The sequence below is a fragment of the Falco peregrinus genome, chromosome 3, assembly GCF_023634155.1.
Source record: "Falco peregrinus isolate bFalPer1 chromosome 3, bFalPer1.pri, whole genome shotgun sequence".
In the NCBI taxonomy this organism is placed as follows: domain Eukaryota; kingdom Metazoa; phylum Chordata; class Aves; order Falconiformes; family Falconidae; genus Falco; species Falco peregrinus.
In genome coordinates, this window is record NC_073723.1 from 112,474,688 (window position 1) to 112,490,474 (window position 15,787).

The 15,787-nt window shown below is 41.8% G+C and overlaps 1 protein-coding gene across 1 annotated transcript; it reads right to left on the reverse strand.

Moving 5' to 3' along the window:
- Nucleotides 1-229: 229 nt before the first annotated feature.
- On the reverse strand, nucleotides 230-15,653 carry TNFRSF1B (TNF receptor superfamily member 1B). Its single transcript, XM_055798778.1, has 10 exons — nucleotides 15,525-15,653; nucleotides 10,409-10,511; nucleotides 8,136-8,264; nucleotides 6,847-6,996; nucleotides 5,883-5,976; nucleotides 5,605-5,798; nucleotides 4,774-4,848; nucleotides 3,789-3,826; nucleotides 3,060-3,330; nucleotides 230-2,490 (listed from the first exon to the last, which is right to left on the reverse strand). Exons 1-10 carry the CDS (start codon nucleotides 15,576-15,578, stop codon nucleotides 2,252-2,254), a joined length of 1,347 nt encoding a protein of 448 aa, XP_055654753.1. The 5' UTR covers nucleotides 15,579-15,653; the 3' UTR covers nucleotides 230-2,251.
- Between the last annotated feature and the right edge of the window lie 134 nt (nucleotides 15,654-15,787).

Consider the following 15,787-nt stretch of genomic DNA (forward strand, 5'->3'; position numbering starts at 1 on the left):
CCGGCGCGGGCGGGGCGGGCTCTTCCCGCGCCGCCGCTCGGCGCCCTGCGCAGCAGCGCGTGCCCGGCCGGGGCCCCTCAGCCGCTGGCACCTGCTGAGGGAAATGGCGGGAAGCGCCGGGCCGGGCTGCGAGGCGGGAGCGGCCGCCGCGCCGGGCCGGGCGGCATCTGACACCACAGGGAAGGGCCTTCGGAAAGCAGCAGGTCAACCTGTGGAATTAAAGAACCCATTCCAGAAATTAGAGGTTTTAATAAAGATGTCGGGAAACTTGCAGATACACGTAATTACAAAAAGAGAGGCTGGGTTTTTTTGTGGGTTTTTTTTTTTTCACAAGCACATTCTTCCTACTTCAACATAAAACTTGGATTTTCCTTCTGTCACACAGCTCTGTAATTTGAGAACCCAGTAAATTAACTGCTGTAACAAGATCTTCCTTTTACTGTTTTTAAAACTTACTCAAAAATCTTCCACTCTTACTCCAGCGCGGTCCCCGTACAGGGAGCTGGTGGGCATGGCCATACCCGCTGCAGCGCAAGGGATTCAAAGCACTCTACAAATTAGGTTTTCTTGCCTAAATCCTTCAGTTCTGTAATGGTTTCAGTGTGGCCATTTTCAAAGTTTTTTTTCTGAAAATTGCCTTCAAGTGCAAGTTTTAATATACAGTTGTGAGAGGTTCCTTCACAGCAGAATTAAAGACCTGATTGTCGGTTCTGTTCCAGAAATAATATTAGTAAAACTCATAGGTCCTGTGGCAGTTTAAACTCTGTATTTTAAAAATCTGTATATCTTCTGTAGTTGCAGAATAAATGCTATTCCAAAATGCCTTTTTCAGTCTAAGGCCTCAGAAATAACTACTGCACTTGGTGTCTCTTGTAGAATAGAACAGTTCGGCTGGAAGGGATGTACAGCAAGCATCTAGTCCAACAGTATGTTTTTATGGCATAAAAGAAAAAAGTTATGCCTACTGTAGGACTTCACTCAATTGTAATTCAGACACCCTACTGCACACTGTGGTTGAATACAGACACCGCAACTGTCGGTTAAGTCACGTATATAAAATATAATTACAGGAAATGGGATCCTAAAAACTGACATCCAAACCCAAAAGATTCCCACTCTGATTCAAGGAAAACCTCTAATAATTTTCTGTAAGAGGTGGCTGGATCTTCAGTGTCAAGCAAGGAGCGAAGGAGAACAGGATTTTCTGGTTCTGAGGTTTGAGTCAATTCCCCTCCTTACAGATCATGCTGTGCCATGTCAGGAGCGTGTCCTTTTCGTGAGGTCAGCGGGCATGAGCTCTCTGGCACACATACTCACATAAGCCTTCTCTAATATTCACTGGAACATAGGCAAAAATATTTTGGGTTTATGGTTAACCTCAAAAAAGAGGTCAGAATCAATCAGGGAACCATATTAAATCAACCAGGACACAAAGATGACAAACTTTAGAGCTGTCAATCAAAAGGTATCTACCTCCTACTCCAAGAGGGCGACTACTTAATACAGATTTTCTAAAATAAAATGAAGTATGTACAGCTAATAAAATGCTATTGTTGTAATCTAGTTTAAAAAGCTCCTGCAAAAGATTTCACTCCTTGATATACTTAATGTGGATTTGACAAGTTTGATCCAAAAATGAGCAAAAGCAAACTGTAATAACAAAAGAAATATCCAGGAGGATGAGTGGAAGTATGTCCGTGAAGATACGTGATAGGAAACTGAATGCAATAGTCTGAAAATTAAAATCAAATGGATAATTCATTAGCATTGAATGAATGAAGATTTAACTCCAGTCTCTTGGAAGTGCTGGTCACAGCCATGTTCTTGACAGGTGGCATACCTGAACCCAAATTACCATCACAGGAAGTCTCAGGAGAAAAAAAAATCAATGGCATGAAGTTAGAAAAATGTTCCTTTTCAAATCTGGTAAGGATCTCTGGTAGGGTATCACAGAAGAAAGGGAGAAGCTGGCCATTCAGTTTAAAAGAAAATTTTTGTAAACTGCAAAGATCATCCTTTGACTCTCAAAGCTGACAAAAAAAGATTAAAAACCCCAGAAGCATTAATGTCTATATTGGCCTAAAATTTCAAGTCTCTCTAACAATGCTACATTTAACAACGTTTATTTTAGAAGATAATGGGTTGTTTGATTAATTTTATCAGTCGATCAGCATACGATCTGTAATTTCCTTTAACTGGTTTTCATCCCCACATCTTGAATACCCAGGGGAAGCTTCATTTCTTCTGGAAGTCAGTCTTGAAGTAAATTGTCCTCATTTTCTACTGAGATCTGAATTTCAGTTTCTTTTTTCAAGGGGTTTTCTTCTTTGGAAAGGGGAATTTCTTCCCCTGTTGGGGAATAAGAGGGAGCATTTCCATAATCCATGCTTGTTGAACTCGTCTGTTCTGGGAACTGGGAATTGCAGTCTGGACTACATACTTTAACAATACAAGTCACATTCACCTGCGTTCCTCCGTTACCAGAATGTTCTGTCAAATAAACGGAAAACACATTAAACACAGAAGAATGAAACCCAAAACAGGACAGCTGGATTCTTTATCCAGTGCTTTGACTTCAAGCTAAAATAGACACTAAACATCGTCTTGCTTCACTTAATTTAGGCAAGCTGGTGGAGTTGGTTCTATAACATTTTAGGGTTTTTTTTGTACCATAAAATCCACATGTCATCCCATAAATAAATACATACATACAGAGCCCTGGATCACAGCCAACTCCCTACCCATCTGTTGCCATCTCAGATGCTTTTGACAATGTTCTTTTCTTACTGCTCCCTTTGGCTCTTACTCCACTCACAGGTAAGCGCCTACACCACCGCACCAATCCCCTAGGCTGCAAATAACTTCTCCACTGAGCACACACGCTTTACTGTCTGAGGCTGACAGCTAAAATCAATCGCTTCTTGTTTTCAGAAGTTACAAAATACTCTCTGCTGAACGTGAGTCTGATGTTTTATCCTGCCACTTAAACTTCTGCTAAAAAGACTCAGAATCAATAATCAAATGTCAAGGGGTTCTTGATCATTCTGATACATTCTTACCTGAACTCGCAGAGTGGTGTCTGTCTCCACTGTGAAGCTTACACCCTTCTGCAGCTGAGTGTTGCTGCTGAAATTCTTCTGTTTTTTTCTTTTCATTGTTCTTGTTATTTACTACACTGACTCTTGCAGATCCAGTTGGACGATTCAGGGCGCTACTGCTGGACCCAGAAGTTTCCAAGAGATGCTGTTCCTCCTGTTCAGAACTGCTGGAGTTTTGTGATCCTGTATTTCTTGGGGTTTTGTCACACTGCTTTTCTGTAGCGGAAAAAGGCTGGAACATTTGCAGAAAAATGCAAAATGTTAATCTTTTTAACAAACACTAACAAAGAGCTGGTCAGTACTTAGCCAGCTAAAGGAACCACTGGTAATGGCCATTTGCATAGTGATGACTAAGTAAAATTCATACCAGCTCATCAGGCGTTCAACAAAATGAGCCTGTCTCCTGAAGGCACCTACAGTTTGACACTGATTGCCCAGGGAACAGAGGATCTATAGGCTGCTCTGCTGAACCGCAGCTGTGCTTTGTTGCTGACACAGCCTAATGTCAAGCGAGGCTGGTGCATTTTGTGCGTTATGTAAGTTATCTTACACTCTACCTTGGGGACCAGACCACCTCATTCTCACTCCAGTTGCCTTTCTGCTGTTTTCTTCTGCTTAGGTAAGACTGCATGATTTCTGTGTTAACTTCTAAAGAAATAGAAAAGATGGAAAGGAAGGAGTGACACTCACCGAATCTGCTGCTGTGGTCGGTGGAGAGTATACAAGGGCTGCAAGTGAGGAAAAAGTTTATTAGCACCTAAATTTGTTTCTGTTGCAAAATCTCTACTGTCTCTACTCTCATCCTCTGCTCCTCAAATAAACTCCAAATGTACGTTTATTACACAGTGTTTGAAAATGTTGAAAGCTATATTGTATTGATTTCATAACTGTGACTTAAATTTAGCCAGCAAGCAAAGAGGACGCTCTACATGAATTAGTAAGTGAGAAAAAGCATTGATGACAATAAACTATGGTCATCACTGTTTAATGATAACATTTGATAATGTCTAATATTTAAATGATGAAGTACAAAATATTTAACAATCTCCAGTAGGAGTACAGCTGTTGCACAGCTGTCCAGCTCCACTAGGATGTTGTATGTTTGGACAATTGTCTAAAATCAGAGGAACAAGAGAGATTTGAATGGGACATTTCCCTTACTGTATCCCTGTACTGAGATTAATTTCACCCCATGTGATTCAATAAAGATACTTTTATTCTAAATACATATTGAATTCCTGGAGTATTTAATTCTACTTTTCTGTAGCTGCAAAGCTTATGTGTTCAAGCTGATTTGCCTGAGTTTTCTCTTAGTCTCTCTTCTATTGACCTTTGAAGCTTCTTGCCAATTTCGTCCCAGTATACTAGAGGAACGGTGTCAAACGCTCCGCACGGTTTCACAGAGCTACAGGTTGCCAGCTAGTGAGGCAGAAACCTGTAAATCATCGCCTTATCCACTTGAAAGGAAAATAAACTAACTCATACATTATTAGACACCAAAGAATCTCCACATTTGTTATACTTCATCCATAGACAGCCATGAGAAAAGCTTCAGAGAGCTAGCATCTTCTAAGACAGTAATGGTAGTCAACCACTAGGCTCAAATCCATACAAAATCAGGTGACACTCTTTCCCGTATTTACAGATCTGCTTGTTTTCAATTCATGAATCTTACCTTTTTTTTTGGAGACTACACAATGCCCCAAGATAGCAATTATCAGGACCAATAACAACGGCCCTGCTACTGATCCTGAAATAAATAAAAAAGATATATTATTTAGCAGGTGGATCTGATAAAGTATCTAATTAGAAAGAGGTAGTTTTGTAGCTTCTGTCCACGGCTACAAAAGCTAAATCTACAAATACCAGTGGTGTTTGACATTCACATTTGATGCCTCTGTTGTCAGATACCAACATCTCATTTCAGTCTCCACCACTTCATAAAATCGAATTTTCCTTTCCGGAGAAGTCAGGACAGACTTTTGGCCTCGGTCACAAAACATGTCTCTAGGCTAGCAACAGTTTGTTAAACACACGGCCAGGCAGCCCAGAATGCTCCTAAACATACATGCCTTCCGGACAGGTTGTGAACAGGAGAGAACGCATCCACACCTGCGAATGCCACAAGGACCTCCTGTCTTGGGAAAGGCTGCCAGAAATCTCCAGACTTCTCACCAGGCAGTTTAAGAAGTCAGGTTTGCCTCAGTCCAGAACCTAAGATACACCTTTTTCTACCAGCTCCTTCACAGTAGCAGTTCTCAGGAAATGCTTTGTATAATCTAGTTTGGGGCTTTTTAGAACTATTTCCAGCATTACAAAGTCTCTTGGGTAGCGCAGATGCACAGGTAAGTACTGCGCCACTCACTACGAGCAGTGTCATACTGAATTAATTCAGCTCTTCTGCAGCTCTGAGTACAGGTCGTTGGTCCTAGAAAGAAGCTGAACAGTAAATACAAACTTGCTTCCTAGCCAGACAGAAGTAACTTTAAATGAGTTAACAGCTCACCGATGATGTAAGACACGTCAGTCACAGAGTTTGAAGTGACAGGTCGAGTTATTTTTTCAGGTTTGTTGGAAGGCAAGCTTTGTGTCAGGAGCAGGTTCAAAACAGTGTGAGGTAGAACAGTGGCAACCGCTTTTCTTGAGTCACTGCAAACAGTGTCATTCACGCTGTTTCCAGGAATAGCCACTGATTTACAACTGCAAGAAACAAAAAGAGAAGTTAGGAAAGAAATCAGCCCTGTGCACAGTTGAGGTTGCTATTAGACAGAAACACCGGCTCACACTGTATGTGGTATACAGCTGGTATCGTAAGATTCCTCACGTGAAAAAGTGCCAGGAGGACAAGGTTTGCATTCTGTATCTGTGCTATCTGTCCCTTTAAACAAACAGAAAAACTCCCGTTAGTCATCTAGTGAGAAACAAAAATGAATAATCAAGGTCGGCAGTACAGATCCTGGAAGTGATACAGAGACAGCAGACAAAAATACAGTCTTTAACTGTAGAGATTAATCTGAAACACCCACCCAAACACAAATCAGAAGATTCACTGGCTGTTAGTTTCGTGCCCATCGTAGTCAGTCTTTTTCAAAGACTATAAAAACCCATCAAAAGGTTAAAATATGGTACTGCAGACAAAGCTGAGCTTTTCCACTGGTCCCTGGCAGACTGACCACCTACTCCATTCTGTTGGAGCTCTGTATCTTTTCAAATGATTCTTAGTTTCTTAAAAATACTCAGTGTTCCACCTTTTTGAATTATATTCATCATCTTGAGACAGCTACATTATCAGAGCGGTGAATTTCACCATCTAATAAAAACAGATTAATTCTGCAGGACAGCATAGTCATCATTATTTACCATAACCAAAATTCAAAGTGAAGCTCTGTTTCAAGGATTTCAGGAGGAATTAAGTGGTTTTGAGTCTGAGTATCTTTATAGAATAAATCACACAGTAGAGCAAAACAAAGGAAGATTAAGTTGGATCGGGGAACTTTATGATATATGGTAGTAACAGATAGCAACTTCTTGTCCCTTTGGATATACCTCTTGAGAATACTGTTGCTCTAATTACTGCCTACTTGCTAAGATAATGCTTGCACTAAAAAGAATGCATAACTCTAAGGAATTAAAAGGCCATATTCCTGTAAATTACTGAGTTGGAGACAGGTTCAGAAATATTTATGCAAAAAAAAATAACCCTCTTCATAGAGTAAAACTATTTTGTGTGTGTAGAGAATTAAATTACCTCTTCTGGAAACTCTGTAACCTTTTCCACATTTTTTATGCACTTTACAGATTTCGCAGTACCCAAATATTTTCGAAATGCAGTACTCATTGGGTGGGCAGCTACAGATTCTGTCCTGTGATTTAGTGCATGTCTGATTCTGCACAAATCCTGTTTGTAAAACAAAAATAAGGGAAGATATCATTAGCAACATATAAAATCATAGCCTGCAACATTTCAAGTTAATATGAGGTGATGTTCACGTACCATAAACTGAAGACAATTTTGCAGCTTCTGGCTAGTATACCATCGTAAAACAAATACATTATATGCCCCAAAACCTACATTTTCAGAAGAGTTTACTCTATCTCTCTCTCACTCGCTCTAGGAAAGGAGAAATTTGCATCTATAGAATGCACATTTGAAACTCTGTACCTATAGTTGCATTATATTGTATCATAACCATAAATATGCAAATTTGTGTTACCTGTGTTCATCACTGCAGTATCTGGGGGCCACACCAAGATCTGCAGTCTATGCAGATCGTGCAACTGTATCCAAAGTGATTGGGACCTTATTACAGACATTTTCATACTGTAATTAACCAGTTTTATAGGATTATCTATTTAGATGAGACCAAAGATAAAGACTGTATCCTTAAAACTTACTTGCCAATGAGTCAAGTAGATAATTTTCTACACCAGTTTCTGTTAGAAATGGTGGGCAACAGTGTGACTGAATTTGTTAATGCATGTGATCCATTAGACTGATCTACAGACATTGGTACAACCTTATTTATTGTTTTGCTGCTTTAACAAACTCATCCAGCATGCTCTCACTGACTATGCTGCTTTGCAAAAGAAATAAAAATAATATAGAACTATCACAACTAGTGCTGGCTGTTGTCAGTTCAGCAGACAAACTGAGATGACTGGATGCTGGAATGTAATTACGCATTCACCTCTGTGCAAGTCAGGTCTTAAGCTCCCTGGGCTGGAAAGTATAAGCAGGAAGTTACTCTGCTGATGAAATCTGGATCCATTTTAGCGATGCAGTGCCTTAGTTCCCAAGAATGTAAGATTGGTGTCACATTTTTAGGACTTAGAAAGAAAATGGGGCAGGGCTGCCTGCAAGGCTTTTCCCTGATTCTTTTCCACAGATCTTACCAGTACCAACAGCATGAGAATGGGACTACACGAGTGACAGACAAAAGCACCTCGTTCTCTTAGGGAGAAAAGACTAAGTTAAACCAAGCCCAGCCTGAGCAGGCTGTTAAAGTCACAAATGCCTCTTTAGCCACCCAAGCCTACCTTTCCTGCAGGGTGGCGAGCAGGCAAAGCACTGCGGAGACCGATTCCAGATTGCTGTGTATGTGTTAGGGCTACAGGGACTGCACTTTGTGTCCACAGTGTGACTGCAGCTCTCAGTCTTGTATTCACCTATTAAAAAAACAAAAACAAAACAAAACAAACAAAAAAAAAAAATCAGAAAGCCTCTCATTGGAAAAGATCACTAGGAATTGTTTAAGGTTAAGTTTCATTCTTAGCTGTAGAAACCCCTTCCCTTCACTGCCACTATCAGATTGGTAATGTACACCAAGTACGTACTGACTTCAAGGAGGACTGCATGTATATACAGGGAAACTCTGATTTATGTTGTTCTGGTTTGACCCCCTTTTCCTACATTCAGTTCAGTGAATTCCAGACATGTTCAAAACCAGGCAGCCTCAATCCTTAACAAAACCCCTCAACATACACTTTGATGCAGCCACCATGGTACATAAACCAAACTTTTTACCCTCCTAGAAGCTGTGTTTTGTGGCGACACAGAGGATGGCTTTTCACGCCAAAAGTCTGGCATGTGGCAGAATGATGTGTCTGGGTGAGGCCCTTACTACCTTTACAGGCAGCGAGTGAAGAAGGCTTAATAAAGTGTTATCACAAACAGACCTGAATTAGAAGTTCACCACTTGTCATTACCGAAGGGACGTGAGCTCACTCATTTTCCTTCAGCTCTTCAGCCAACCCTAACACAGCAAAGCAGTCAGTTTCCAAAGCTACTGGCATTCCAGACAAAATCAAAAGCTATCAAAGGTAGTTTCTCCAATGCTTCTCACCAACAACAGAGTTCAGTGCAGTGGTGGGAATAAGTAAATATGAGCTCCAACATACCCATTTTGGAGAAAGGGAAACACCTCAGTTGCCATTTCCCCCTTGCTTGAAAGGAGGAAGATAAAAGTCAATGTCTCATATCCTGTACAGAAATATCCTGGAAAATATACTCAGAAAGCAGGAGTAACACTTAAATTTTTTGGAGCTGCTTGGAGAATCTCTGTTCTGCAAAAGAATGATCCCCGGAGGCGAGCCATAGGAATTATTTCCAAAGACTTTGTTTTTCCGTGTACTTACTTGAAGCTTAAAATTCTGCCTCCCACATCCTGCTAATGATTTAGGCTTCAATTTTTCATAAATTACAGTAAAAAAATTTGAATTCACAATGAAAATAATGATTTTAGACTTGTTGTCTAAACAACTTGTTGTCCAGAGTTTGTTATTCTAAAAAATAAAATTAAGAAGGAATAGACAGAACAGTACAGACCACAACAGAAAAAGGTTTTACCTATGAATTACCATCTTTCATCTGTTGTGTTTTTAACAAAGGAAGTTTGACAGGTCTATCTAGACATTTTTGGTTAATTCAGACAACTGTGACTGCTTCAGCACATACTGATTTCCTGCTTAAACTTCCGGATCTCTCTGACAGAAACTCAGCATTTATGGAGACAAATTTTGCTTGCTCAGCATGTAATAAGAAAAAAAGGCAGATTTTTGCTGTGTCTAATCTAGTAATATAATGACAACTCATTGCAAAAACTCTGTTAGCAAAATATCCAAACAGCATTACTGCCCCAAGAAAAGCCAACCCACACAACCACATTTCGGTTGTCATCAACTTTTGATAACAAAAGATCACTAATAATTACCACTGGAGTGTAAGACATGACACCTCAAAGCAGACAGTTTCTGTATTCTTGCACCCAGTCTCTGATTCTGCAGTGTCTGATTTACAGTAAAAGACAACAAAACTCCTTTAATGAGCTATTATAGATTAAGCTCTCCAATGGAAAGCCCCCCTATATGAGTGGTATTATCAAAGTACAGAAACTAAGCTCTACCTCATGTCCTGTTTTACAACGTTTTTCTTATTAGTGGGCTTGGGTCTGACACATGTTGTCGAATTTTTGCAATACCCTTAGCAAGCTGTTGCTCCCACCCCAATGTTGACTTACAAATACTTTACTCAAAATACCAAGCAAAGCTGGGCTTACAAAAGCTCAGCAGCCTGCCTCCTGATAAGCCCTGGCCAGGTGAACCCTGTACGAGAATTCCAGTTCTGGTGAACAACGTGTCTCTTTTGCAGATGGGTTTTACGTTCACAGCATTTCATTGTCTTCCAGCTAGAGTGCATTACAGCAGCAAAAATCCAATGTTCTTCCGATGTATAAGTAATCAAAAGGTGCTATGCTTACCTGAAAACTGACTGAATTTGGCTGTGTAAAGTAATAATTTGAATTATAACCTACCTGGAGGGCACTGGCTGCAACATTTATTAAGTTCTTCCTCATAGAATTCCGTGCTGGGATCTTTGCATTTTGCAAACTGTGGTGTATAAGGCAATGAATATTCCTAGGAGAAATTAATGGAAGATCATGAACCACAAGTCCATTCAAACTGTAGAGATTCAAAAAGAGACAAACACTTAAAGATCAGTGCAGTTCCGACCACCTTCCTTTCCCAGGCAGTGATGTAAGCCTGATGAAACAGAAAGCAGCAGACGCCATAAACTGAAGGAGAATGCACAGCTTATAAGCTACTTGAGACCATTTACAGATTCCTCTGTTTTCCAAAGATCTGTCACAACGAACAGGTGATTTCTCCAGGTTTTATGTTCAAAAGAATGCAATGGAACTATGGGATCACACCTGGTCACCACAGCATCCCCTAAACCAAAGGACTAAGTACCTATTCTCATTTGCCATGATTCAAACCCTTGACAAAACACTAGTGAAATGTAAATTCCTACTTGTGGGTTTGTGGGGAGAAGCATGTTCTGGAAGTGGCTACGTACCTTCTTTCTTAGTAGGTCTACTCCCTATACATATTTCGAGCCCCATCTGAAACTAGAAGATTGACTTTGCTCCTTAATTCCCTCAGGCCTCTTGAGCTGGTGGACAAGGGAGCTGCAGGTCCAGCACTACTGCAGTGCTTGAAGGAATCTTTCTGTTTCCATCAGTGGGTGCCACGAAAGGCCACAGGGCACTATGCTCCATTCTCTACTGTGCTTATGTTCATTACGTCCTCACTTACACCCATGTGCTATCCAGGTAAGATAACTCACCCCTTCAGTCAGAGGACCTGCACTATTAGAACTGTTTCACCAAAGGAAAGGAAAAAAGGCTTTTCTCATTCCAGATACTCTGTGATTCCTTTCTGAATGAGAAAGGCCTTGATGTTTTGAAAATGATGCCTCCAAAAACTGCACTGCTGCTTCTGAAAAGGAGCAACTGGCTGCAAAACATAATTAGAAATAAAAAACGCTACCTATCATGGCAGGTCAAATGTGCAAGAAATAGTCACAAAATACAATGTACCTTATTTTCAGCTCACGCGGATCAGCACAGCTCAATGATTTCAATGAACAAGTGTCAAAATATTGGAGGACCTGCTATTCATTTTCAAAGGGAAAAATGTAGTCACTCAAAAGAAAAAGGCTAATGTTAGATAGTACAAGCGTAGGAGTTTCCTGCTAGATCAGAAAGATGCTGTTCAAAAAGTATGTGACGCTGCTCAGCCTTCTGCAGTCTGAAAAGACCGCTCAATGTATAATCTACACACATTTAGAGAAGTACTTTAAAAAAGTATTACTAAAAAGAGAAATCAAAACAGGAACATGCTCTTGAGACGCCGGTAATGAAAATATCCTTCCTCCTTACTGAAAAAACATGTTGATTATCTATTGTGTCTTCATATTACGGACAAAGGAGAGTAACACTTCCCACTCTCAACAACTGCTTAAAGGGAACCCAACATTTCTTATGCAGCTTGTTGAAATACTTTACTTTTTACCTAGCTGTATAAAAAAAAGGATTTTGCCCATCTACTCAATGGTCAGTGTCTAAAAGAACCTTTCCTGAGAATGTGAAGGCAGAGAAAGGCATTCTTGAGTTTCAATATTTATCCCAGAAAAGAAAAAAGGAAAGAAACCATTTAAGTAGGAGTTTCACAGCCTCTATTTAAAACGCTGTGAAAGCCGGTAACGCTGACCAGCCATCAGGACAATTCTGGTCTCTCCTGATCCGTCAGTTGAGCTCAGGACTAGACTGGGGAACTGGGGACAGGTTTCACTAGTACCAGCCCCATTCTCTCACAGCCCGATCAATGAGAAACAGTCAAGTTGCAAACTGAAGAACGAACTTTGTAAAGATGCCTTTAACAGGCTAGAAACTGTGATGGAGTGGGGAAGGATGGAAAAAAAAATTCTCCTTAAACACTAGAGCAGGTGAAATAAGAAAGAGCTGCCAAGCACAAAGTGCAGTTTTCAAATTCTGCTCTTTGTCTTTTGATGAGAAGAAAGCCAGGTTTGCAGGAAACATGCTGCAGCCTCAAATACCTCCAAAATCTACTTTGGCCTCCATTTTTGCTTTCCAGTTAAAAAGGCTTACTTAAAGGGGGCTTGCATGAGGACTGAAGACTTTGAAGTAAAAGCAAGAGGCTCTGCTCTCATCAGAAGTATTTTTAAGTTACTTTCTTGTTTATTAAAAAAGATCAGGTGTTGTCATCACATTTTTGTAGTCACTATGATCAACTTCATTAAAACAAATACTGGAGAGTTTTTTTTCAAATGTAAAACTTCACTGCAAGAGCAGACACAGAAAAAAAAATGTGGAGAAATAAAATAAACCGCATCACATATTACCCTGCTGGTGAGGCTTCCTGGCAAAAAATGCTCTTATCTTCTGCATTACCTGCTGTAAATACTGCCCTGTGAGTTAAAGACACAGGAAAACCTGTCGGTTGATGGGTTCACATCTATTTCTCTTAAGTTGTGCTTCAAAGGATCTCTCTACTGTCTGATAGAATCTCCCTGAAATTTTATCTGATGATCTGTGGCTCTCAGTAACATACAACTGACAATTTCTTGCCAACTGTCCTCAAAGAACATTATGGGAAACTAAAAGGGAGTTGTAACTCACATAGATACAATTTCTATACACACATGAGCTCAGCTTTGTTTGCACTGAAAGGATGCCATTACTTTTAGTAGTTACTTCCAATGTAAACTAGTTTAATCAAAGCTGTCAAGGCCAGCAGTAAAATCTCCTACTCTGTCAGAGGAATTGCAGGCCTCCTAAGTATAAAACTTTCCTAAATTTCTTGGCTACACGACAACCCCAGTTTTTCTAGCCATCTCACCAATTCGACGGGCTGAGTTGGGCAGTACAATGTTTGTATCTGGCATGCAGATCCGTTGGCCACTTTGGGCTGAAAGACTGATGAGTAGGGCCAGATTCTATTCCACAAGCCTTGCATTTTGTTACTGTTTGTATCTCTCTTAAGTCCTTATTTTGCCTTCTGCTTTTATTGATTCTGTGTTCTGTTAGCAGATTGTCTGAAGGGAAACTAACCTGATGTTGCTTCTTTTGTTCTTACACCCTTAGAACTTGTCAGATTAGGCAGTAGTGTCTAAGGGCAGCAGACTTTTAGGGTATTTACACAAACAAAATGAAGACTTTGTAAGACTCCATCTAATTTGACAGGTACAAGTAGAAGTATAATGCCATATCTATCTAGCAGCAGAAGCACAAACATTATTAAACATGAAGTTTAGTCTAGCTGTATACCCATTAATCAAATTAAGCAATCTATTTTGACACAGAAACTAGTGAACTATGCTTGCCTTTGACTACACAACTCACTAGGGAGATTTCTGCAATGCCTGTGTATTGAGCAATAACTAAGAAGTTAGATGCAAAAAGTCAATGACTCAAGACTCTCTCTCCAGAGTGCCTGAATTGTTTGAATCGGTTTTCCCATCTGCACTACAGACACCCAGTATATAGGTGACCTGATTTGTCACTGGGGAGGAGTGGGCTAACAGCACTCTCCACGCAGCTGAGAGGTTAGTACAACTCTACGCAGGCACAAGTACAATGTTTCCAAGATTCCCTATATCCTACCCCTGGAAGATAAAAGGAGTGGAGAAGATGCCTGTATCTCATGATTTTCAAGCCTGCAGCTGTACCTGTGCTGTGTGGAGCAGCACTAGTAAAGGGAAAGGGCCTGCGGGGTGGGGGGGTGTCCCCAGTTGTACAGAGACCAACCACAACCGAGACCCCAGTCAGCACCAGAGCTGAGCCCATGTCACGAACTACAACACAAGGTCTGGATTCAGACTTCTTCCAAATTGGAAGAGCTTGAGCCAATGCACCAACCTGGCTCTACCTATTGATAAGGTAGTTCAGGTCTCAACTACTCCCAGCCTGTCACAATTTTACGGGCACATTTAGGGTGAAAGGAGAGTTAAATCCTTTCCAATCCAAGCCCTTTGTTCAGCAAGAAGCATGACAAAACTTCACACTTAAATTCTGGTGGTAAGATCTGCTACAATTCTGAGATTCTCCCTTCTTTATCTGTACTACCCTACCCACTCCAAGGTGTTCAGTAAATCAGGTTCAAAATACTATCACCTTACAAAAACCAGGGCTGAATCAAAAATTAGTGAGAAGCAGTTAAAAGAATTACTTTAACGTAGTATCAGCCTGCTATAGCACCCAGTGCTCCTTGACCACTACATAATTCCAGGTTCAATACACATTCTGACATCCTCATCTGGTTTCACTGAACCTTTTTGCCTTATCAAGGCTAAATTAATAAGATTAAATAAACTTGTAAATAACATACACATCCTACGAAAAGGCAACAACCTGTACATCTCAGCAGCATTTCCATATTAATCTTCACAAGCCAGGACACTTTAAAATCAGATAGAAAAATACTATCACTATACCAGTACAGCATACATCAAAGTCAAATAGATCCCATCAAGCTCTTTGGTTTAAACAGTTAAAAGCATTCATTGCCAAGGAGTGGCACAGCTGGATACAAAAGAGAACAGTCGCAGCTGCAACGCATCAGGTCTTCGATGTGAATTAAAGGGCTTTTCTATGTAAATAAGGTAGTTTAGGGAACCACCAGGGCACAACAAGCTCTTCCTGTTTAGACAACGGTGTAAAATACACGCGGATTTACATCGTGCGCTTGCCGGGCCACTCACAGTTTTTTGCAAATATTCAAACAAGCCTGAAAAGCGAACCCATTTCCAGTGAAAATCCAGGAAAAACGGTTAGTCATCGCTTTGGGAAGGCAGGAAATAACAACGGCATAGCCGCAGGGAGCCCGGTGCGCTGTGAACAAGTCCAGGAGCGGGACTCGAGGCTGCTGCGAGCGCCGCTCCGAGCTCAGCGCAGCCAGGAGCGGGCGGGTGGTCCGAGGGACCGCGACGGCAACAGCGAAACGGCGCCCACGGGCTGCGCCCCCCCGCAAGCGCCACGGCGGGGGGCTGCCGCACCACGGCAGGCGCCGGACCCCGCGCAGCCGGTGCAGCCGGAGCGGCCCCCCTGCCCCCAGCCCCGCACTCACCCGGCCGCCCGCGGCGTGGAGCAGCGCGGCCAGCAGCGCCCAGCGCGGCCCCATCCCGGGAGGCTGCCGGCGGTACTGGCACGGCACGGCGCGGGGCGGGGCTGGCGGCTGCCCGGCCCCGGTCCCGGTCCCGGCGGGGAGCACCGCCCCGGGGCCCCCGCAGTGCCGGTGGGAGCCTGGGCCCGCCCCCACCGCGGGGCAGCGCCGGTGCCGGCGGGCACCAGAGGCACTCGGGGTCGCGCCGGAGGGGCGCCCCGGGCCTC